Below are 24,777 nucleotides of genomic sequence, written 5' to 3'. Positions count from 1 at the left end.
AATTATTAAGTTTTGGCATCAAAAAGTATTTACAATTACAATAATTTATCAATAATATTACAAAATAATAATATATATTCTTATGAGTGAATGAGTGTGCATAGATGTTTCCCAGTGATGGGTTGCATCCCCTGTTTAAAACATATACTGGATAAGTTGGCGGTTCATTCTGCTGTGGCAACCCCAGATTAATAGAGACTAAGCCGAAAAGAAAATGAATGAATGAATCTATCTATCTACCTATCTATCTATCTATCTATCTATCTATCTATCTATCTATCTATCTATCTATCTATCTATCTATCTATCTATCTATCTATCTATCTATCTAGAAATTATTATATTTATAAAATTCATTATTATTATTATTATTATTATTATTATTATTATATTATTATTATTATTATTATTATTATTATTATTATTATTACTGCTGTCTTATCTTGTATCTTCTTCTATAAACGTTTGTCGTTGTCCTTTAACGACTTCATAACTGCCTCCCAATCCGGTACAGTGGGTATTCGCGGAAACGAAAACCGGACACCCTTCATTGAAATTATTGCAACAAAGCTAACATCCTTAAACATACACACTCCATGACCCTTGTACCGAAAAGTCGAAGGGAAAGGGGGCGAGTCTTACCTCTGATCTCTATATCATCTACGGTACGGCTTCCTCAACAGCACGTCAAGAAACCCGAGAGACAGAGCGCGGCCCCTGGAGACCGCGCGCGTGCACTTCCGGTTGGGCAGAGAGCTGGAAAAATAGCAACGGCGGAGGAGCAGAGCACAGCTGGGGAAGGAGGAGGCCAAAGCGAGTCGCTGTGCAGAGGAATGGCCGACATTTGATCGGAGAAGGTGAGACGCGACTTTAATTTTAAGTCCGCATTATGTCGGTTCAGTCGTCAGCTTAGTTTTATTTGACACGGTTATGCCGGGCGCTTTTAAATACATGTCGCTAACCGGCTAACTTGTTAGCATTCCGTGACAGCTTTGGTGCGAGCTAGCCTGGCAGCAAATCTACTAAGGAGGAGTTCGCCTGCGACGCTGGGCACAGTACCGTCAACTACCTGAGCTAAACTGTCATGATCTGACCTTACCATTTCACAGCGGTCTACGGCAGTTTAATGTAGGCTGTGTGTTTATTTTCGCTTCAGATGCAGTCAGTGTTAGCTGCCAACCTCCACATTCCTGATTCCTCTCAGTCACAAGCAAGTGGGCCACTTTCCCACCCTCCTGTTTGTTTTTAGACAAGCAAAACTTTTGATCACTACTGCAGACGTGATGCAAAAATGCCTTGGGTTAACTTACTGCATAAAAACCTATACATATCGAAAGTGTAACGCATTTGGCTTTCTTGGAAACTAGTAAGCTGCCTACATAGACAGCTTTCAAAAATAATTTAAACTGGTTTATGTCAAGAATGATGCATATGGTTTCTGTTCACTAGATTTTAAAACAACCAAAGTGTTAATTGAGTTGTTACTTATTTGACAACGTGGTAATTATTCATTTGAAGTTAAAGTGAAACTGAATTGTCTTGGTAACTTAACAAATGACACAATGCATTCTGTTTATTGTACTTTCTTAGTCTAGGTGGTGTTTTTATTTTTCAAGGTTGTTTCATGTTTTTCTTAAATATATAGTTATTTCCAAATGGAAAGGAAAACATTACATACTCTGTCAGTTTTCAGAAAAATAAAGATTAGATTTAGTATTTTTCACAGTAATGTCATAAAAGAACCATATTTGGGTTCCTCAAAAACCTTGAAGTGAACAGCTTTTAAAATATTTTTTTAAAAATTTATTTTATTCTGACGAACATTTTAATCATTTAAGACCTTTTGTTCCATTGAAGGGCTTGATGTATGTTAAAGGTACTTGTAAATGAAAGTTCCCAATACAAACCCTAATTTTTAATGTATATAATCAAAGCTGTGTCAGTGACATTGCAACCCTCACTTCTCTTTTACTTTTCTTTTTTTTCTCTTTTTGTTTGACGTTCACGGACAATAAATGGCAAGTCTTTCGCCTACAGGAATGTGTCAATCATCTGTATAGTTTCACTTTTGCTTGTTTTTTGTGTGCCATAATTCATTTTTCTTTTTGCCTTTTTGAATTTAAAGTCTTTTGTGTTCGTTTCCCCTACAGGGCTCAGCATAAATAAGTACACCCCATTTTGAAAATGAATATTTTTTCTCCATTTCTGAATATAGGCAATGTATTTTGGTGCATTTAAACAAAACAGATTTATTTAACAGATGTATTTATTAAAGTAATATTTTAGTCACCAAACATATTTAGAAAATACAATTAAATTCATGCAAAATATTGCAAAAAAAATTACAACCTACAAAATTTCAACTCTTTTTCTCTCAACTTACTTTTTTTTTTTGCTTTTGATTGTTTCTCTTTTTTTAAATTCTATTTAATATTTTTCTATAACATAAGTTTGGGTGTACTAGTTTTTGGACTGTTATCATAAGTTATTTAGTTAAATAAGGTCCAGATTTGGCTTTAGTGCTGACTAATCTAATGTATATGCACAAATATAATAATGTAAAGCTTCTTTTTAAAAATATGAATGTAAAAGACAGATTTGTGAGGGGTGTACTCAAATATGCTGGGCACTGTAGTTGTGCTGCACATATTGGCTGATAAGAGTTGGCATAAAACCATAAATCACCCAATGAAATTGTAACAGAGTGTTGAAGATATAATTGTTAAACTGATGGTTTATATTAGAATGAGTTGATTTTTGTAGATAGGAGAAAAAAAGAAATTAAAAGATCAAATGTAAAATAACACTTCCACAATATCCATTCTTGTCTCAGGACAAATTTGAAAAACAGATCCACTTCTAATGTTGACTATAGACTTAATTGTAGAAATAATTAAATCCTATTATTCTTTGTTAAAGCTACACATTTTATCAAGCCCAAATGATTTAAATTCGCTTAAAATCTTGCATAGTCACATGCAGTAGGGCTGAGCAATTTGGGGAAAATATCTAATTGCGATTTATTTAAAATATATATATATATTTTTTTTTTTGACTGATATTGCGATGGCAATTTGATTAACGATTTAATTTTGCTGCCAAGCTTCAGCTCAATAATCTGTAGACGATGGCAAAAAATTTGCGACAGCTCTTAAAATTGACCTGTTTTTGTTCATTGTTTGTGACTTTGAAACCAAAATATTTAAATAATACAAATGCTGTTTTTCTTTGATATTAATGCTTCTGAAGCAGCACACAAGGTATGGGACTATAACAATTTTTAAGGTATATCGTGGTTTGGATATTTATATATATATATATATATATATATATATATATATATATATATATATATATATATATATATATATTTTTTTTTTTTTTTTTTTTTTATATTGCAGCCTCTTGGGATTATCTAATTGCAACACTTCAAATTGAGATTTTTCTATTTGATTTCGATCAATTGCACAACCCTAACCATGTTTTCTGGTTAAATTGCAAACCCAGCTCAATATTGCAGATCCTGCGATGTGACTATTGCAGATTTGTATGATGCTGGAGCGAAAAAAGGTGTCTAGCTGAAACTCAAAGCATTCCTTGACTTTTTATTTCTTTTTTTTCTTTTTTTTTTGTGGTAATAACTTAGATAATGGATGCAATGTCACCTGGCAAATGCCTTTTTTGAGGAATGGGTTTAAAAGGAAAATGAAACTTTTATGTATGTCCTGAATGAGGAAGTTTATGTGAGCTTCTTCATTTGGGATTTTAAAAGTGGCGTTTCCCCTTACCACTCCTATAGGTGCATTATGGCGTCTCTGGAGGCATAAACGCCCCTCCTAACCACTTAGAATATTTTCCCAACCAGGCTTGTCTGAACAGATGGAGCCAAACCAATTAAGTCATGTGCATGAGTAGGCATTATTGCTTTGCACTCGATAAACCTTTCATTTTTTTGTGGCTGTGGCTGCTTCTTTTCAGTATTAGCTGTTAAAGGGTTTTAGTTTGAAAGTCGTCCTGTTATTACAGATTTATAGCATGGTAGGAAAACATTCTTTCTTGCTCTTTGCACAAGACATCACCTCTACTGCTCCGGCTTTTGTTAGTCGCTTCTGAGTCTAATGACGTCTGCTGTGAGTATAATGCTTGGATGTTTTGAGAACGCTGAAGAGCAGTTTGTTTCTAAAGCTTGTGGTTCAGTGGACTTTGGCTGTGTATTCCTCGTCTCTTGGCCAGCTTCAATGGGGATTTACTTGGAAAAGAAGAAAGATGCCTTTGACCTGCGCACCCGAAGCAAAACAGAATGACTTGGTGGTATTTTTATCCACTCTGATTATGCCTGTTAGATATGCAAAGCCTTGGCTGATTTCCCTTGCCAGTTCCTTTATAGCGATTCTTAATTATCCTTTCGAATTTGTGCAGCAGCTTCCCTTTGATGTAGCTTTTTTCTTTTCTTGCCATCAAAATGGCTGGACTCGAGAACCGCGATGGGAGGAGGCAGAGAACGGGCCTGGACTATGTTCCTAATGCACATTGGCCTTTTTATGATCTTTCTCCTGCCACGATTGGAAGCAATATGTTAGTGTTTTAACTGAAGATTCCTTTGGTGTAGCCTCATGCCTGGGACCGAGAATGTTACTCAGAGCTTCTGACCCATTTTATGGTAGCCGTTTGAGCTAGTTACCACTATGTTGTGGGAATCTGTATTATCATGATAGATATGCTCATAGAATAATGTTATTGCAAAGCTTGGACAGCTGTTTATTAGAAACAAATGCAATTAGAGCATATACTGTTTGCACCAGAGTAGAATAATTGTTCAGGGGTCCTGCTGATTTACTCAATTGAACTTAACCATGGTCATTGCAAAAACCAGTAAAGTTTGGTACCATATTTCTTTTAAACTATTTGAAAAAAAAAAAGATAATTAAATGTAATTATTTATTTGTAGAATTGTTTAATAAATAGTAAACAACTGAATTATACTTTACTATTATACATTAGCATGAAACATTAAAGAAACCGTGGTAATACTTGTAGAAAAAAGAAACCGTAAAAAGGTTTATTCCACAACATGTGCATGTCCCCTTCTGCAGGATTGGGGGAAAGTTGGTTTTATATTCGTGCATTTGGACTTTCTCCTTAATAATGTATTTTCAGAAAAGTATTTTCTACAAATTTGAAACAGTTAAATGATATTATCAGCCAGTGACTTAAGTACAACATTGTTCAGTCAACTAAACAGCTAATGTTGTTTTGAAGTCCTATTTAAATGCGATTTCAGACTATATTCAAAGTAGTGTAATAAACTATGTAGAGATCTTGTCACAGGTTGTCACTGTTCAAAAATGTAAAACCAACTTTACCTGTCTTTCTGCAGGGTGCATTGCAGAATTGGGAGTGATAAATAAATAAATGAGTGGATGAATAAATAAATAAAAACTCAGAGAATTTCACTAACAGATCCAGGTGCTCTGCCTGGACAACAGAAGGTTCAAAGAACTAAAGTTCTGTCTGCATAGTTCAAAGAACCTATTTTAGAGAACACATTTTATGAAAATGTAAACTGTTAAACTTTTTTCCTGTTCCATAGCTTTTCTGATGCAATTTTTTAGACTTACTTTATGTCTGAAATTTGTGTATACATGCTTGCAAAGGGTGAAGCAGAATGGTCACATGATGTGCATTGCACTTGCATCAATCGGAAATGCTGAGATGTTTTGATCTTGCTGCACTGCAGGTCAGCCTGGAAAAAGTAGGCACTTCACACCTCGTATTCGTCATGGTCTTGTTGCTCTCTGATGTGTTTGCTGCAAGTATGCATTAAAAATTGCAAACCTGAGCATGCAAAAGACACTAAGTGAATATAGAAAAAAAAATGTCGAAAGTCAACAAGAAGTAAAACAATTTAAAGTAGGACTGAAAGATATTGGAAAAGTTTACATTGCAATATTTAGAGGAACAGTATTTAGGCATAGAAATTGAATATTCAAATGTAAAATAGCAATGGATTGTCTTCACCAGGATTCAACGCTAAGGATTTTTACTACTGGCCCGATTGGACCAGTAGTTCAGATTTTTACTTGCCCTGCCAAAATTTTCACCAAAGAAATCAAAAAGTTAATTGCTATTTATTAGCCACATATATTAAATAATGTGTCACAAAATAATGTCTGGTGGTTCATTCCACTGTGGCGACCCCAGATTGATAAAGGGACACAACCGAAAAGAAAATGAATGAATGAAAATAATGTCAGTGAATGTAGAAGTTAAATTTAGTAGTAAAATATAGCAAAATTTAGTAAAAGTAGTACAATTTAGTAGTAAAATATAGCAGTATGGAAAATGTGCAGGTACTTTATTGCAAAACAAAACATGGCTGACTTAAAAGTGACGGCATACTAAGCAAAACATCACCTTAATTTTTTTCGTCATGCTATACCAGGGGTCAGCAACCCGCGGCTCTTTAGCGCTGCTCTTGTGGCTCCCTGGAGCTTTTTCAAAAATGTTTGAAAATGCAAAAAGATGGGGGAGGTTAATATATTTTTTTTGTTTTAATATGATTTCTGTAGGAGGACAAACATTTTTAACGTTTTCAAATGCTGTCAAAGTGTGTAGAATTAATATTTAATTTCAACATTTCTGTCAACGAAGATTTGCGTCGTAGACTGCGAAACACGTTTCTATCAGCAGGGTAGGATGCCAGGCAAGTGGCTGTTGTAAACAAACCAGGAGATTATAAAGCATGGAAAACCGTTCAAAGATGGTATGACATATTAGAACACCTATTTGCAAACTTTAAAAACAAAACCAAGATAATACAAAAAAATAAAGATATACCTTTCTCCACTAAGACAGTGAAGGAAAGGGCTATTAAAATGGTAGGTAACATCACCGATCAGCAAACCAAGGACATTAATTCAGTGCCAGCATACTCAATTGCCTGTGATGTGACCGATATTCAACGCCCTTTTATGCAGGAATGTGAACTCTGATGGGCCGCAAGAAGAAATGATCAAATTAATAACACTAAAAGACAAGAGGCTGTGCTGAAGTGTTTTAATGACAACAAAATAAACACCAACCGCCTGATTTCAGTAGCTATTTAATCATGAAGGCTCTTTATGTATTTGTAGCCAATTTAGTCATTTTGATAGTAGGCTAATATAGCTAATATAGATACAGCATGTGTTTCCTTCATTATAAGGCTTATATAAGGCTTTGCATTTTTTGTGGCTCCAGACATATTTGTTTTTTGTTATTTTTGGTCCAATATGGCTCTTTCAACATTTTGGGTTGCCGACCCCTGTGCTATACCCATTTTAATGTTTTCACAAAGTTAGAAACAGACGTTTTCCTTTAGCCTCATAATTTGATGTTGTGGTCATGTTGCCTTCTATTAAAATTTAGTGACAAGGCAGCACTGCCCCGATGGGGCCAGTAACGATTCTGTCTACTGTCCCGAGCCTCTCTCACGCTGGCCCCGGCCCATTGGACAGTCCTTATTGTTGAGCCCTTTTCACCATATTAATAATTTAATAAAATTAATCTATATGAAACTTCATCATGCACTACTAAAATGCTTTAAACTCTCTTCAAAGGCCCGCACAGTCACAGGCCCTTAAAACACATGCACTTTCACTCTATTACCTATAGGGGATCAACCTAAGTTAAAAGAGCGATCAGGGATTTATTAGCTCATTTCAATGAATCGAATCTTCAAGATTCAAATCAACTGAATTGACTTAATTGAGTCAGACTGAATCAGATGAAAAGCTTGACACTTTATCAACCATTTGTCCAGCAAATAGAAGACATTGTATTTTACCAAGGTAACAAAATCTACAACTCGAGCCAATGACTTAGCACAAACACAAACAGTTCTTACAAAAATGAAACATCGATGTATTGAACTACACTATGATACATGAAACTAACTATGTAATAAACAAACAACAAACAAACGCACACATAAACACAGAGGCAGTTCAGAGGATGCAAAATGTGTTGACAACCATCCCAAATTAATTCTAGTACTTATTACTAGATTTTAGAGTCACACCTGAGAAACCAACCAAGCAGAGATTTGGCATATCTTTAACTCCTTAAGATTAATTTGCACCAAATCAGCAAGAGACAACATTTGTTTGTGTTACTTGCGCTTTTGCTGAAAGTCTTGAGTTTCCCTCGCCGGCTGGCCTCAGGGAAACACAGCACTCCTGATTGGTAGGTGACTTGGCTTCAGTGATGTCCTTGGGATTCACTTACTCGTAAGTGGAGGTTGGCCTGGGTTACCGGGGTCACAGACTCTGCTGAGAGTCAGTTTGCAGATTGCTCGTCAATTTCACATGGTGAAATATAAATAAGTTTGTAACTATCCTACATCAAATGCTACAAGACGAATACTGTGTGTACTACTAGGGCAAGTGTGCTTCGGCCCATTTCAAGGCAACTGCACACAGTGTGAGTACACCCTAAAGCCTGGTTTATACTTCTGCGTCAAGTGACCGGCGCAGGCAACGCGCGCAGCTGTGCATTTATACTTCTGCACGCTGTCTCTGTTGGTCTGCATTAACACTTCCGAAACGCTAGTGGGCAGTGAGGTGTAAATATTCCTCTGTGTTGAGTTTCTTCGCTTCTGTTTTGCATTTCTGAACACTTCGTGGATGTATAAGTGACTCAAACTCGCTCATTTTGAGGCAGGAACCGGCGGATGTGCAACAACTTTAACCATGAGGTAAACACAGAACAAAACTTTCCATCCGGAGCTCCTTCACGGGACTCCACACTTGTAAACAATCGCTTGCGCCATTGGCGCGGCTCTCGGTCCCGCCCAGACTCGTCGGCGCTACCAAGCCAACCAATCACAGAGCTTGCGCTACGCGTTGTTGTGGCGTGTAGATACATTTTTTGAGAGGTGCACGTCAGCGACGCCGATGGCCACGGTGAAGGGTTATGCGTCAGCGTAGTAGCATACGCCGGCATTTGACGCAGAAGTATAAATCAGCCTTTAATGACTGAGACCAGGCAATTGGTGTTTGAACAAGATTTCAGATTTGGACTGGTTTTGATTCTGCAAGATGCCAGTGAGTTATCACATGCTTGTCTTTTTGGTCATCTATAATCCTCACTCAAGATTGCATGTCTTGCGATGTGACTTGTGAATGCACACATTACAATATAGATGCTCAAACTGTATGTTGTGCAACCCTAATTCGAAGTGTCACAGTAAAATGCAATAAGATATCACAGTATCTAAATGCTTTGAAATAGCATGGAATATTAAATATTTTTTACAGGTTTTTTAATTCTACATTGCCGTTCGTTCAAATGTTCTCAACAGGCATATTTCTTTAAAAAGCATTTTTGCCACATTGACAGCATGTATAATTGTAATATACCGTTAGTTCATTTTTTAGTTCCTTCGCACGTTCCTTTGTTCATTCCTTTCATTTGTTCGTTTGTCAGTTCGTTCTCAATAGGCATATTCCTTTAAAGAGCATTTTTGCCACATAGTCCGCATGTATATTTGTAATATACCAGTATTCTTTTTTTATTTCAATTTGTGATTCATAATGTATGTGCTTATATAAACGTATGGCAGAACATTACATTTAAATTAATCAATGAAAGTGGAAAAAACAGCCAAGCCCTAGATGTAACCGATTGTGTTTCAGAGGATAATCAACTGGTCATCAGCAGTCCTTATTGTTATGCTCTGTTGTTCATGTGTTGCTGAGATAAGCCACATTGCTCAGCATTCTGTAGTTCTTGAAAACAGTTCTCCTCAAAGTTTGTGAGCACTCCTGGCCACTTTTCCGCCCTTTCACGATCTTTTGGGTTCCTCCTGCCAGACTGTGCATGTTAAGCATTTTTGGCAGTACTGGACTAGGTTTTATTTTGCAGAATAGGCTAAAAGCTGCTTATCTTAAAGCAGGCCTTCTGCAGTCTTCATTTGCCAATGCTGATATGGCAGTTTTCACTCTTAACCGTTTGCTCAGTGAACCGGTAAAAGAAGTTTTCCCAGTTAGCTGAGAGTTTTTATTTTCACTGTTAGGGGTTCTAGGAAAAAAAAAGTATGTGCGACTGTTAACGTATCTTTCCTATAGTTTATTGCTCAATGGTTAACTGGATTGGTTTGCTATAGTTTGGAAGTTAAAACATGTTTAGCATACAATTTTATTGTTTGTCTGTTTACGAAGGCTGCAGATTGATCCAAATAAGATTAATTAGGTTGTGAAGATGTTTGCCTAGTTTAGTATCTGATTTAATTTTGTTTGTAATACAAACATATGTAAAATAGTTGTTTAAAACCAAGAACTTTGCAGGTCCTCTAGTCAAGAAACACAATAGGTAACTTATGACTTGACATGAAGAATTGTTGACTTTGCCATTTTATCTAATTGACGAACTGCCAACCTTTGATCAATCTTTTAAAAAATATCTGGCATATGTATACAGCCTTTGGTATTTTACTTATGCAACCCATATTATGAGGAAGTAGTTTCATGGTTTTGCATTTAACACTCGAGAGCTGTTAAAATCCCCCTTAACTCTCCCCTTGAGACATGAGTATAAGTGTGAAACCTGTGATTGCATCTCGCTGGAGTGCTGCCAGGATACTTGCCCCCTTGAGTCCACCAGATCAACTGAATATACATTCTCTGGCAACCTGTCAAACCTGAGTTCAGCTTGTTTCGCTGCGCTGTTTTGACATGAATTCACTCTTCATGTACTTGTGAATGTACAGGGAGGGAGTACCATAATTTGAATGTTTATGCTTAACATGATTTTCCACATTTCTTTCATTCAAAATCTCCTTCTCTTACGTGAGACTACATGCTTTCAAAGAAACTGACTAATGAGTTGCTTTCCTGACAACTTTATGACTTATCTGTTCTTAGGAAGTGCAGTAGTTTTGCTCAGATATTCAGATCATGAATGATACACATCTTATGGGATCTATAGTTTTAAGCTACTGTCACTGAATTTGGGCTTTTTTACTTTGTTAGTGGTGGACAATATATTACCAGTGCTTGACATTATTGATTGCCCAGTGACAAGATTTGATGAACAAAAAAAGAATTACTTTGCCAATCGTACAAGAAACCTGAAAACATTATCTACGTTTTCATTCACCTATTTTATGTGCATTTTTAATATGCGCATAAAGTTAGTTGATGGAAATTGTGCAAAAAAACTGTGCAAAAATGTTGAAAATGCGCATAAAAAAAACTTTCGTGCATAACCGAGTAGGATAAACTTTTTATTTGATAAGAAAAGATGCGGAAAAACTATCATGGAAACACTTTTACCAAACAAATTCCTATATGTGCATTAAAAAGATGATGTGATTTTGTTTTAAGAAATCATGTGATGATAAAAAAATAAATGTGAATGAACAAATAAGCAAGCTAAGAACATTGTAAAACATCTGAAATGATGTTTTGGTCATTCTTAAATGCCTTAATCGTTTCAGTATTAGTGTTATTATGTTATTAATTACCTCCAGAACTGTCAAGGGCTGTCAAGTGCTCCACATCTCAAGCCCTTCAAATGCCACTATGCATTCATTGCATGTCTGCATTTGTCTTTTGAGGCACAAGTCATTTATTAAATAAGGAAAAGATTCATGCAGCTTCTCCTTCCACTGCAAATTCCATCTTTACTGTTGATATTTGGCTCAAGTTCATCAGGAAGTAACTATTTTGTTCGCTTTGACTAGTTGGATGGAAACGCTGCTTTATTCGCACTTATTTTATACGTTATTCCAGTTTTACGCATAAAGTAATTAAAATTTTTGGATTGAAATATTGCTAGTGATAGGGGTGTAACAGTAGATCCGTCATCTAAAGGATCACAACCGACAGTTAGGAACGCATGTAGCCTGTGAATTGATAACTTTTTGAACTTGTAGGTTAATCCAACATTTATAACAAATGTAGAGAGAACTCCTCCTGCATTATTTAAATCACAAATATTCACGTATTCAAAACCTTATTCAAATCACGTTTAAATGCATTTGGGCTTTCCTGTACAATATAATGATGATAGAAAAATATTTGGTGGGACCTACCAAAATGCTTTCTTAGGTTACTAATTTAAGTTGTTTTCTGTCACTGTTTGTTTTTCCTGCATTAATGTATTCAGTGTAAAGCTGCACAATTAAACATTAAAAGATTGTGATCTCAATTCAAACTTGTGCAACGTGATAAATAATAGTGATTTGCATATTTATAATAATCCTTTTGAAGCATTGCAGTCAAATCTGTTTTTATTCAAGAGAGGTTCAGTTTTACACTTTTTACAAACAACATTTTACAAACAATTAAATAACACAAGTACTAGGAGAACAGTTTATAGTTCAGACATAAACGCTAATTTTTATAGTAAAGATGAAAATCACTGCTTAATGGAACTGGAACTTAATAGAAATTTTTAGCAGTTACATTGCGTAACCAATGTGTGGAGACAAACAACCATTAAAATTATGTCACTGAATAGTTTTCCAAAAACGATATACTTATAATCAGACATGAAGTTTTATGTTTGAATTTTTGAATCATTCATTGAAAATAAATATGAAATGTTGTACAAGATGTTACATTTTTGTATTTAGCATTATCAGCAACAGAAGTAAAGATCATTTTTGGTTTTTAATATTTTTCTTTTTTTCAGCTGGTTCTTTCTTGATTTTTATTTTTATTAAAATGACAGATTCTAAGTTCGAAAGGTTTTTGCAGTAATATTTCTGCATAAATGGAAAGCAAATGACATTTGTATGCTCTCTTTTTTGCTGATTCAAAAAATGGATTGATCCATGACTCAAAAATCATAGTGTGGTCTATTTTTTCAACAAATTGCTCTTTTTCACACAGTTCATTGACTTTATATTTCATGTTCACTGTAATTCATACCTTCAGAGTAGTGCAGTTCTATTAAAAGTATACACAGTTCAGTGAACCAGATATATAATCATGATCGGAAGATCATCTTCAGAAAACAAGACAACTGGATCATTGATGATCATTTGGTTTTAAGTTGTGCTTGTTAGAGAAGGAGCAGTGCAACTGTATCATTCAGGGATATGATTGATCCTTGTACAGATTACTCTGTATTCGCACGTCAGTTTATATAATATAATTATGTGTAGTCCTATAATGCGTACAGGAATAATGTCAGGAAGCTGCTATCAATATGCAAGATAATCAAATCGCATTGAATGTATGTGCACTTTTTTTCCACATGCTCTTTCGCTGTTGAGTTCCACAATCACATGCTCTGTATGTAAATAAATAGAGCCACGTGACTGAGTCCATCTTTTACAGGGTAACATATTTATTATCCTCTACTGGTTGTCTGTCCTTAGGTTACTTTTATTATCTAATCTGCTTATGCACGGTTGTACTTTGAAAGATGTGAGGACACGGCTGTAAGTGACAGAAAATTCAGTATATCCAGGTCCTAAATGACTTCATTTAAAAAGTGAATCCCCTCCTCTTTGCCTCTTGATCGTTGTAGAATGACAACCTATGGATGGTGAGACAGGTGTCTCAGCAAGCCTTGTCAATTGTGAAAGTGTTTACATTCCCAAATTGCTGACTGGGACTTGCATTGAATCACTAGAGAATGAGAAAGGAAGACTCTCGGGTGGATGGGTGCAGGGGAGACGAGTGTAAAGAGGAAGATAACAACCTTAGGCTTTCATTTACAGAAATCTTGCCAATTCTGCTTTTACTCATTGCTTTTTAAATGCAGATTTTATAATGTGCTGTGCTTTTCTACATATTACTTGCAAGCCAATTGGCTGCAATAGGTTTTTTTATGCACGTATGTATTTTTTGTCTTTTCTTATTCTTACCATATTGTTTTTGGCCATGCATCAGTTAGATTTAACAATTTTTTTTATTTTTTGAATGAAATTTTTATTGGTTCCCTGGTGGCTTTTTGCTCCAAAATGTTTCATTTTATTTATTTTTTTAGACTTTTAGACCGTTAAGGTCTCAGTTGAAAAAGTTGACACCTTTTCCTAAGTGGCAGTATATGTGCTAGGATTTTTTTTCAGGTGTGTTTGTTAGGGCTGGGCAATATGGACAAAATATCATATCGTGCAGTATTTATAGGTAATAAATTGTTATTTTATTACCCATAAATGGTTACTTTAGAGATAAAGCCTTTATTAAACATTTTTTGAACAAAATATAATTCAAAGACAAGGGTTTTCCTCCCTGTTTACAAATAAACAGCTGCACAAAATCTTTGATAAATGAATCACAGTAAAGGTTTTTCTCCTGCTTTAAACTATACACAGCACTACACTGTGCTATTGTGCAAATAACAAAGTAAACAGAACCATTGAAAACATAGCTACATTGTCAGAGCAAAAAGGAACACACTTAAATAGTAACACAACAAAAACTATTAGGATAGAAAAGAATCACATTGTACGTAACTATGAAACACACCATATGTTGTCACAATTAGTGTTTTTAAAAATAATAATGTATACCACAGTTTTGTGATTTTATAAACAACAATTAAATCGGCTGTATATGTTTTTTAGTTACGCATATATTGTGCACTATTAATAAACCGTGCACATGTCGAAGATATCTAAATATAAGTCTTTCACTCCATGAAAAAAATCCTACACTTTTTCTTTTACTAAACTTGTTTTACTAAATATTAAATAAAGAGAAAGTTGTTTCAGAGTGCTGTGATGAAATGCTGGTTAAGCATACGTAAACAGTCATTATACTAGAGCATAACGCAGAGCTTAATGTGTTCTAACGTAAATGTAAAAAAGAGACCGTCGTGTAATAAACACTGAACTCATAATCAGTAAATATGAGGTGGTTTCAATTTCGAAATGCAGTATAAATTCCTCAGATTTTGGCGTTTTGAATTATTTTGAACACATTCAGGTGCTGCTTGGAAATTTGTCAAGGCTTCTATGTTTGTTCTTGCTGTCAGTTGCGGAAGAAATGATCTATAAAAGGTTTCTGATAGACCGCTGTGACAGCTACAGGCTTGGTGTGACGTGTGCATGCGAGGGGGAGTCAGACTCATTCATTTTGAACAAATCTTTTGTTTGACTCTTGGATCGAATCATTTATTTGCGTATGCGCACATTTGTGCTAGTGGAGCTCGCGTGCTACCTTGGAGTGGTCTGTTTCGAGCAGATTGCGCACGTGTGGCCTCAAACCATATATGAACGATATTGGATAGTACTGCGTCGCCTTGGGGAATCGTATCGATATATCCCCAGAACCTGATATACTACCCAGCCCTGTTTTTCATAGCTGTATGTAGGCATGGGGGGTATAAGATGATGGTATAACCTTGGATAAAAAAATCACTGTTTCACAGCATCATGGTATTGTGATTACTGCCCTAAAATTGGCTCTTTTAAAATGTCTGAGGAAAAAACGAATTTTTCGCCCTTTGAAAACAATATATTTTATTTTTTGAAAGATTTAAAGTATTTTGTAGCAGTAAACATGTCAGGCTAAATAATGAAAATGAATCATAGACTTCTGCTGTCTTCATTAGTTTCAAAAACACAGATTTCTTTACATTCTACAATTTAAAACGGCATCTTTGGATATCTTTTCTGGAGATACGGTTGTCCTAAAAACAAACAAACAAAAAATGTAAATAAAATATCTTACACATACCTTAGCAACGGTATTACAGAAAATTTTTGCAGTTTTAAAACCTTGACTTTTCCTAACTGTAGTATACAGTTAATATATGTTGTATGTCTTTATGTCTGCACCATTTAAAGAGAAGCTAGGTGTTGAGACTTTATAGTGCATTCAATTCAGTGAATGCAACACACAAACGATTTACCCTTTCTCACTCTGTGTATTATTATGTGCTGTATCCTACATGCTTCTCTAGAGCCACAGTGCAACTGTCCATATGTTCCCCTTTCTGCTTTATGAATCTCTGTGAAATTAATCAGATGCAGTGTCTTATTACAGAATGATCTGGCTATTCAAAGCATTTATTCCATCCAGAAATCCATGCCAGCATTTAGTCATGTCACTAAAAGAAGAAATGCATTTGGTCATTCAGCCACATTTGAAGGCAAAATGGTTATTGCTCCTATGTTTTTAAAAAATTAAAAAGTGCAGTATAACAGAGAGACATTTAGTTTTCAACACATTTCAGACTGAATTATTTTCTTTTGTCTTTGCCTTGATGACTACTAGGCTTGGGCGGTATCCAAAATTTGATACCGTCAAACCGCCTCCATATTTTACCCCGGTATCCGGTATTACCGGCGTAATAAAAAAAAATTATGACGTAAGGCTCAGCGTCACCAGCGTCAACAGCGTCACCAAACTGTTGGCTTAAGCCTAAACCATTCAGAAACTGAATACATTCTATGCGACCTTAGGCTCGCGGTCAGAGAGAGCGAGAGAGAGAGAGAGAGAGCGAGAGAGAGAGAGAGAGAGAGAGAGAGAGAAAGAGCAAAGCGACGCACAGCACCTCTCTCTCTCTCCCTTTTACACACACACACACACACACACACACACACATCTCTCCCGCGATTTATTCAGAAATTTACTCCCACACCGTAAGAAATCTGGCCGGCTCCCGCGGAACAGCAGTTATACCCGATAGGTCCCGAGTCCGACAGGTACATTTTGATTGACAGCTTTATACAGCCCAAATCCCTTCACAGCCTACATTAAAATGTGCTCATGCACACAGCTCTAATGCATTTTTTTTTCAAGAATGAGTCATTTATATGTTTTAACATCATTTATTCGTAACAAGCATAGATGCCACTTGAAAGTTGGAACAGAAATAAAATAAGTCCTACAGCTGTAACATCGTAACATCTCAGCACTCTATAGGTCTAGGTACATGCACTTAGCCTTTAAATTAGCCTACACACCAATGAAAAGAAATCTTGCTTAACAAATCAAATTAAAATAAACTCTAAATGATGACGGGTATTTTGGCAATAACGAAATTAAGATAAAGGCTGTGCAAGTTGTTTCTCCACTTCTCTTCACAATCTGGCATTAGGGCGGCGGTGAAGCTGAATATTAAAATAATAATGCCACCATTAGTCTGTATACTCTGTCTACATTATGATTATATGGTTTAATTAATATTTATTTATAATTGAAAAACCCTTTACTCACCAAGATTAGGCTACGTGTGTTTGTGGAGGAACATTATTAAATCCACTGGCTTTAGCGCAGTCTCTCACTCATGGTGCGTCCAGCAGCTGAACACCCTTTCCTGCGGCTACAGGTCGAGATGCAGAGTTCTGATCCGGCTGATTTTGCAAGTTTTTGGTAGGATTGTTTGTTCATCTTCTACCAGTCAGGAACATGCATTGAATTTTTCATGACAGCAGTTTCACTTTAGCGAATGGCCTCTTCTTTTTACCTGTCAGCTTGCGGTTTAGGGCTCTACCGTAATACGCAGTGTATGAGCGACCGCGAAATACCTGCGGCTGGAATAACCGCTCCTTATGAGCTAGTGACTGGCTTGACCGCCGTCAAAATTCTCTTTTTTTACTACTTCGTCATCATTTGTTTCACCTTTGCAGGGATGGATTTTAATGCAGGGATTTGGATTTTTTCGGGTCGCGCCGGGTTCAGTCAAAGATCTTTAGCTCTAATGCAGACCTCTCGTTCATATTAACCACGTCTCCCTTCTGTTCAGTCGAAACTCCCAAACTGCAGGACACTTTGAAGCGCGACTCGTCACGTCACCTCTCCCCCTCCCTCTCCCCCTTCTCTCCCTCCCTCCCTCTCCCCCTTCCTTTCCCTCTCTCCTCCACACTGTCCCGTGATGACAACCACACATACTTTTTTGTAGGCATTAAATAAAGGATTTTTAATATTTTATGACGGTATAACGGTATTGAAACTGACACCGTTGCTATTTTTAGATCCCGCGGTATACCATAATACCGTAATACCGCCCAAGCCTAATGACTACACAATATTTTACTAGTTATTTTGTAAATACTGGTACTCGGCTTAAAGTGCAATTTAGAGACTTAACTACGTTAATTAGGTTAACTAATCTAGTTAGGTTAATTAGATCATTGGACAATAGAGGTTTGTTCCCCCCCCAAAAAAAGTCTCTTAAAGGGACTAATAATATTTAAGTATAATGAAATTTAATTTAATTTTCTTTAAACTGTATTTAGCCAAACTGAAAGAAACAATAGGGTTTTTTAATTTTATATGAATTTTTGGAAATACTGTGAAAATTATTTTGCTCTATTAAAGAGCACTTGGGAAAAAGTAATTCATTTCATGGGAGGACAAATAATTTTGCCTTCATATGCAGTTGAGATCAAAATAACGGAACAATTTATAATCCTTGACTTTTCTCATAAATTAGATCATGTTCATTGTTCACATTTGAACATTTCACATTTTTAAGTTGTATCATATAGCAACAACATGAAATAATTGTGCTAAAAAAGATTAAAAGTAACATTTCTGAAGGCTACAGGAGTCATAAATAGGAGAAAATGTATAGACAGTTGCAGAGTGCAGCTGCAGAACATCACTAGTCTCTCATTCTGCTCTGCGGTGATCTGTATTCTCTCTTCCATTCTCTTCTTCTGTTCACTGACTGTTGTAAAAACCTTTCTTAGCTTCGTTGCCACCGTTTAGTTTCCAGAGATTTTCAACCAAGTTTAGACCATGTTTTTTGTCAAATCTTTTCAATATTTCAGAGTTTTTTTCCAGTTCAAGATATCACTTTACACATTTTGCTGTGGTATAGGGCTCATTTATCCTTCATGAAAATACATTAAGGACTAGGGTTGCCACTAACAACTATATTTATATTGATTAATCTATTGACTAATTTGTTGATTATTCAAATGATATAAAAGCATGTTGACATTCAGCATTGTACCATGAAAAAGTACAGATGTTAACAAGTCCTTGACAATATATAAAACTAAAACATTAAAGTTAAATGAAAAAAACAAAAACAAAGAAAACCTAAACAAACCTTATAAAAAAACTAATTTAAATAACTTAATAAAAACTGCAAAGAAATTAAGCATGCTCATTATACCAATTGCAAAATGTATATCCACATCCTGTTCAGTAGGTAATTTATGCCACTAGCTAGGGGTGGATTTAACCAATAAGCAAGATAAGCAACAGCTTGGGGCCCCATGAAATCTAATGGCCTCCAAATAAATACCTAGAAGTATAAATGATACCTATGAATTATACATAACTTTGTTTTCTATTATATTATGTACAGTGAGGGTCCAAACATTTTAATTTGAATACAATCGTTACATCTGCGCAAATGTGTCCCTCGCCTTCAATCATGGACCAGTCCAGCAGTCAAATTAGTAAAGATTTGGTTCATTTATTATTTTTAGTTGTGAATTCATTTTAAGAAAACAAATCGTTTCAAATGTTTTACACAGTGTTTTACATATTATTTTGCTTTAAGATAAAATGTAGAAAAGGAGATAAAATGATATAAGAAACAAATAAACCAATAACAAAACAGCAAAATAATAACAAAGACAAATGAAGTACGAAAGAAAGAACTTTTGGGCCCCATGGTTGGAACTGTTTAGTGCCCCAAAATCACTAAATCTGCTCCTGCCACTAGCTACACAATGGAATGACTTTATAACAGGCAGAAGTAGGCACAGATCAATCTAACAGTTATAGATTCTCAATTCCAGTCCTCACGCCACAGTGCTTTGAATATTTTACCCATTGCCTATTTTACTTATTTAACACACCCAATTGAGCGAGCCTGATCGTTAGATGAAAGCTTCATGCTTGAACTGTCCTTCGATTGACACAGTCCTGTTTGTTGCTTCCTGACCCTGAGCATGCAAAATCTCTACTTTAGATCAGAACATTTATTCAGTAATTTGCTCTGAGCTACAGATTGCGGCATTTTCATACTCATATGAAACTCACAAGAGAAGTGTGCAATAATATACCTCTATAAATAAATACAATTTGAATTGACGTATGCAGTCCACTTCAAAGGGCGCTTTGTTGAATTGGAACTAATGTCTTTACTGATTTAGAGAAGCATACAAAATGTGGAGAGTGGTGGATGGCCTAACTTAGCCTTTGCTTTTACAAACACTCATTCACTTGAAAAGATCTAACAACTTATCTTCAAAAAGCTAATTTAGTTGACAAGAACACCTACTGAACTAGCTTTGCCATCTTCATAAACCTATACAAACATGATTTCACTGCCTTCCGAGTGACCCGAAGGTCCGTTTTGAATGGATAGTAAAATTAAAAAGGGATATCATTCAGATCTCATTTTCAGCTAAGTAAAGGAAAATGGCAATAGTTAGCTAATGTTTTTTTTTTCCAAACACGTTTTAGATGTCATTTATCAAACTCAAATTAATGAACTGATTCTTTTACTATATTAGACTTGTCACAATAATAAATTTCAGGCTCTGTAATAAAAAAAATAAAAAAAGCGTAAATCTTCCACTAACATTTTACCATTGTTGAGTGTGTTCTTAAACAGCTCTTTGACATTGTGTTTACCAGTGCTCAACAGAAATCACCGTGATTGACCATGAAGGTTACCTAGTTCAAACACAGACGAGCAATCCGCTGATGACTTGACTGATCTTCGCAGCTTTAAAACGCTCCTGTGGTTGTGTATGTGTTTGCAATCGGTGAATAGTGGTGAACTAATGAACATCATGGCCAATCACAGTCATTTCTGATAAGCACTGGGGAATGCTGTGGTAAATCAACAATGTTTAAGAACACTCTTAGCCACACTTAAATGTTACAGGAGACAACACTATTACAGACAACACTAGGGTGTACTACAGAGGACTGCATTGTTTTATTGCTCACTGGGTTACATAGGCTGAAGCAGGGAAGCGTCCCCACTGTGTTTTTCCTGGTGCCATGAAGTGAAGCCTAGGAGAACTCTTAAGTGTATTACTCTTAAAGAGATTGTAATTTTGTTTGATGCCTGGTATGCTTTTAATTGTTTAAATTTAACTGAATGATATAACAGTGATGTTTACACCATATCTGCACTTTGAAATCATGGCAACAGCTGGAGATTTGTAGTCCACTGCATGTTGTTGCAATGTTTACAGTGCTGATCCGTTATTTCAGGGTTTCTTCCCACCTTGGTCTCTATCATTTCTTTAAAACGGCGGCCGCGTGAAATAAGTTTGTGTGTTTTACGAACTGCAGGAATCCAATGCGAAACCTACATATCAGAGAGGTTCCTTTATCTTGGTTGCATTTTAATTGGTTAATGCACAAATGGTCTTTCTGTGATTGCACAGGACCTATCTTTAATTTTGCTTGTATTTCTATCTATATAAGTGTTTTCTCACACATTGTTTTCTTTTATTCAGGTTCTCTACAAACCAGGAGAGACATCACTGAGCCATGGAGGACTGTGGTAGCCTCATAGAGTTTGATGTACCCGAGTTCAGCAACACCGTCCTGAACCAACTCAATGAGCTCCGTCTCCAGGGCAAGCTATGCGACATCATTGTGCACATTCAGGGTCAGCCGTTCAGAGCCCACAAGGCTGTCTTGGCCGCAAGTTCACCATACTTCCGTGATCATTCATCACTTGGCACGATGAGTGGGCTCTCCATCTCTGTAATCAAAAGCCCTGAGGTGTTTGAGCAGCTGCTAGCCTTCTGTTACACTGGCCGAATGGCGTTGCGTTTACGTGATGTCATCAGCTTCCTCACTGCTGCCAGCTTCCTCCAAATGCAGGCTGTGATTGACAAATGCACGCAGATTCTTGAGGGTATTCACTCCAAGATCAGCATACCTGCCTCTGGTGAGATCGATCCAGACAACGAATGCACCACCTCAAGGGCTGGACGCAATGGTGTGAAAGACAGAGGAATCTTTGTGAACCCCACCGAGATTTCACCATCCCACTTTTCTCGTCAGAATCATTGCATGGAAGGGCAAAGCTCAGGTAAAGGAATAGCAGAGGAGGGTCAGTCAGACAGAGGGAGCAGCGACAGCATATCAGAGCAAGAGGCATCCATGGAGGTCGAGTCTGAACAGGTGGAACTCATCGGGAAGGATGGGCAGGTGACCGATGTCCATATTAAGCTGGAGAAAACTGACCGGCCAAGCTACTCCGATAGCTCATCGGCAGGGGACGACGGATATCACACAGAGCTAGTGGATGGTGAACAGGTGTTGGCCGTCAGTGTGGGATCCTACATGCCCGTGCTTTCCTCAGTCGGATACACTTACTCTGCACTACCTTCCTCATGTTTTGTCAGCCTGAGCTCCTCTAGCCCATCTCGTTCCTTGCTCAGCAGTGTTCGAGGTGGTCGTGCCCGACCCAAACGTCCCGTGCCTCTTCCAGTTGATATGCTAACTCAACCTAAGCCAGGTGCTGACGAAGGAGAGCCACCGGCGACAACAGCTACCTTTGAGAATGATGTAAGGGAGCGTAGTTTACGAGGACAGTGGTACCCCTACAACGAGAGGCTCATCTGCATCTACTGTGGCAAGTCCTTCAATCAAAAGGGCAGTCTGGACCGTCACATGCGTCTACACATGGGCATCACACCCTTCGTCTGTAAGTTCTGCGGCAAGAAATACACTCGCAAAGATCAGCTGGAGTACCACATCCGTGGCCACACAGACAACAAACCCTTCCATTGCCAGATCTGTGGCAAATGTTTTCCCTTCCAAGGCACACTCAACCAGCACTTGCGCAAGAAGCACATGACCTCTGGCACAGAAATTAACAATCACACCGACCTGCTGGAAGAGGCACCGGATGGCCAGAGAGGAGAGCAAGAGGATATCTCAGAGGGCGAAGCAGCCTGTGGAGCAGCGTACCCTGATGACTTGTCGAAAAAATCCCCAAGTGAAGAGAGTGGCAAGTGCAGTCCGGAAGAACCCCCCGCATCCAAACCCCTGCGTGGATATTGAGATTTTTTTTTTTTTCAATTTACTTGCTTTGTCCTCTCTATCTAATAGGGAAGCTTAAAGGGTTACTCCTTTCACGATTAAGCCCAGCTGTTTTTAAAGAACGACAAGAAATAACCTGCCTTGTGCATTTTCTACTCGTCCATTTTTGTGGAAGTTCTACACAGGACTAAGATTGAGCGAATGAATTTTTAAGGAGTTTTTCAAAGGGAAGAAGTCCTATAATCGGGGAATTAAATAATCGGGGAGGAGGTCTCTGTAATCAAGGCCTTCAAAGAGTTTTATCACAATTTTATATATCTATATATATATATATTTCCATGTTTTTCAACATATTTACAGAGTAATATAGGCATGTTGCAATAATGAATAATGTGAAAGCTCAGATGAGATGCTTGTCATATCACGCTTTTACCTGACCTGTTTTTGCACATGTGGCCTGTAACGGGTCACTCACTCACAAGGAATGGTTTATCTGCCAGTGCAAGGCTCTTTGTGACACATCCGTTCAATACCTCATTATACAACCTCAACATACTCATCATTGACAGTATTTGTAGCTTGTTGTCAACTCCAGCCAGGTTTTACCTCATAGCAAAGAACCTGAAAGGAGGAGAAGAAGCTTCTCTCAAAATAGTCATGTTTGTTTTGTTATCAAAGGGTTTACATGAATGCAGAGGCGAAACCCCTGAACAAAACATCTCCACTTTACCAAGGCTTGATACTTCAGTGAAATATTCCTTAGTGATTGTATGAATTTAGAATTCTTTGTCAGTTTTCTCTAGCGGCCATGCCTATGGGAAAATTGCTGGTATACCTGTGGTGTATTGTCAGGATCAAGGATCCACTACAGAACATGATGTTTTATTTTCATCTTTTGTTTGTTATGTTGCCATATTCTTCCTAAAATCACAGTCTGTCATTCTGCACTTTCTGTAACTCTATCCTTTTGGTTTAAGGTAAAATCTCAACAGCATAGTCACATATTAGTGCTTGAGTATCAGCATAGTCAACAACATTATTTAATTAAGGAATGTTAAGTCAAATCAAAATTTTTGACTGTTTGTGCCAAGTTCTTTCTTGCTTTTTGGTTTCTTTTGCTCTTTTGAATCTTCACCAAAAGTAAGTTTTGTTTTTTTTTTGTGTGGAAAAATATGGGAAGGGTGTGCCTTTAAAATGAAACTAAAATTCTACAATAGCATAATTGTAAAGGCATTTCTAAAAGTGGCGAAGGAGTCATTAAAGGAGTCATGCAAGTTATTAAAATAGTCTTAGGGCCATACCATAATCGGAAAAAGGGGGAAAACAAGTTCATGGTGAAATATTTATAGAGTTAATGTCCACACTTGATTGTCGGTTAAGATTTCAAATGCTCTTCTTGTGTTTAGCTGGGTTAATAGAGCTTATCTCTCTTTCTTTCTTTTTCTCTTTCTTTTTCCAGTAAGACAGCTGTGATAAGAAGCTCTCTTTGGCTTCTCACACTTAACGCATCTGTTGATTTACAGACCAAAACCTATCGTGTTTTCATACAAAAATGAGCAATTGATGAAGATTCGCTTACTGCCGGTATGCTTTTTTATGTTAAATAGTACAGAGCTGTTTTTTTTATGTTGGAGGTTTAGTGTAAGGTTTCATACTACAATAGAGAAGTAATAAGATAAACCTGCAGTGTCAGTACCTCTGCTGTGGGCACTTTTATGTGTTGAATATTGTGAAAAGGGGGCCCTGGACAGTATCTCTTCCTATCCATTTTCACTGTTATATAACTGGTGCAAAACCTCATACCTCACACTTTTTTTGATTTCATGTTTTTTTCTTGACCTGTGATTGAAAAAGT

At 36.7% G+C, this 24,777-nt stretch overlaps 1 protein-coding gene and 2 long non-coding RNA genes across 6 annotated transcripts in view; 1 reads left to right on the top strand and 2 right to left on the bottom strand.

Annotated features, from left to right (window-relative positions):
- The window catches only part of LOC141375661 (uncharacterized), a 49,327-nt gene extending 48,119 nt beyond the window's left edge, over positions 1-1,208 (bottom strand). For all 4 annotated transcript variants that reach the window (XR_015498220.1, XR_015498218.1, XR_015498219.1 and 1 more), the window contains exon 1: positions 643-1,208. This is a non-coding gene — a long non-coding RNA (uncharacterized LOC141375661). The remainder of the gene's footprint in view (positions 1-642) is intronic.
- On the top strand, positions 763-22,944 carry zbtb34 (zinc finger and BTB domain containing 34). Its single transcript, NM_001122711.1, is given in 2 exon segments — positions 763-857; positions 21,383-22,944. A coding segment is annotated over 1 exon segment (1,527 nt). The 5' UTR covers positions 763-857; positions 21,383-21,416; the 3' UTR covers position 22,944.
- Positions 9,274-20,453, bottom strand: LOC147835719 (uncharacterized). The gene is made up of 3 exons (XR_015498223.1): positions 17,968-20,453; positions 14,530-16,210; positions 9,274-14,449 (listed from the first exon to the last, which is right to left on the bottom strand). It is a non-coding gene; the product is annotated as an uncharacterized LOC147835719 (long non-coding RNA).
- Positions 22,945-24,777: the final 1,833 nt, after the last annotated feature.

Source organism: Danio rerio, chromosome 8 (genome assembly GCF_052040795.2).
Source record: "Danio rerio strain M-AB ecotype USA chromosome 8, GRCz13ab, whole genome shotgun sequence".
NCBI classification, from domain to species: domain Eukaryota; kingdom Metazoa; phylum Chordata; class Actinopteri; order Cypriniformes; family Danionidae; genus Danio; species Danio rerio.
The sequence above is the reverse complement of the archived record's forward strand: the minus strand, read 5'-3'. Positions and strand labels throughout refer to the sequence as shown.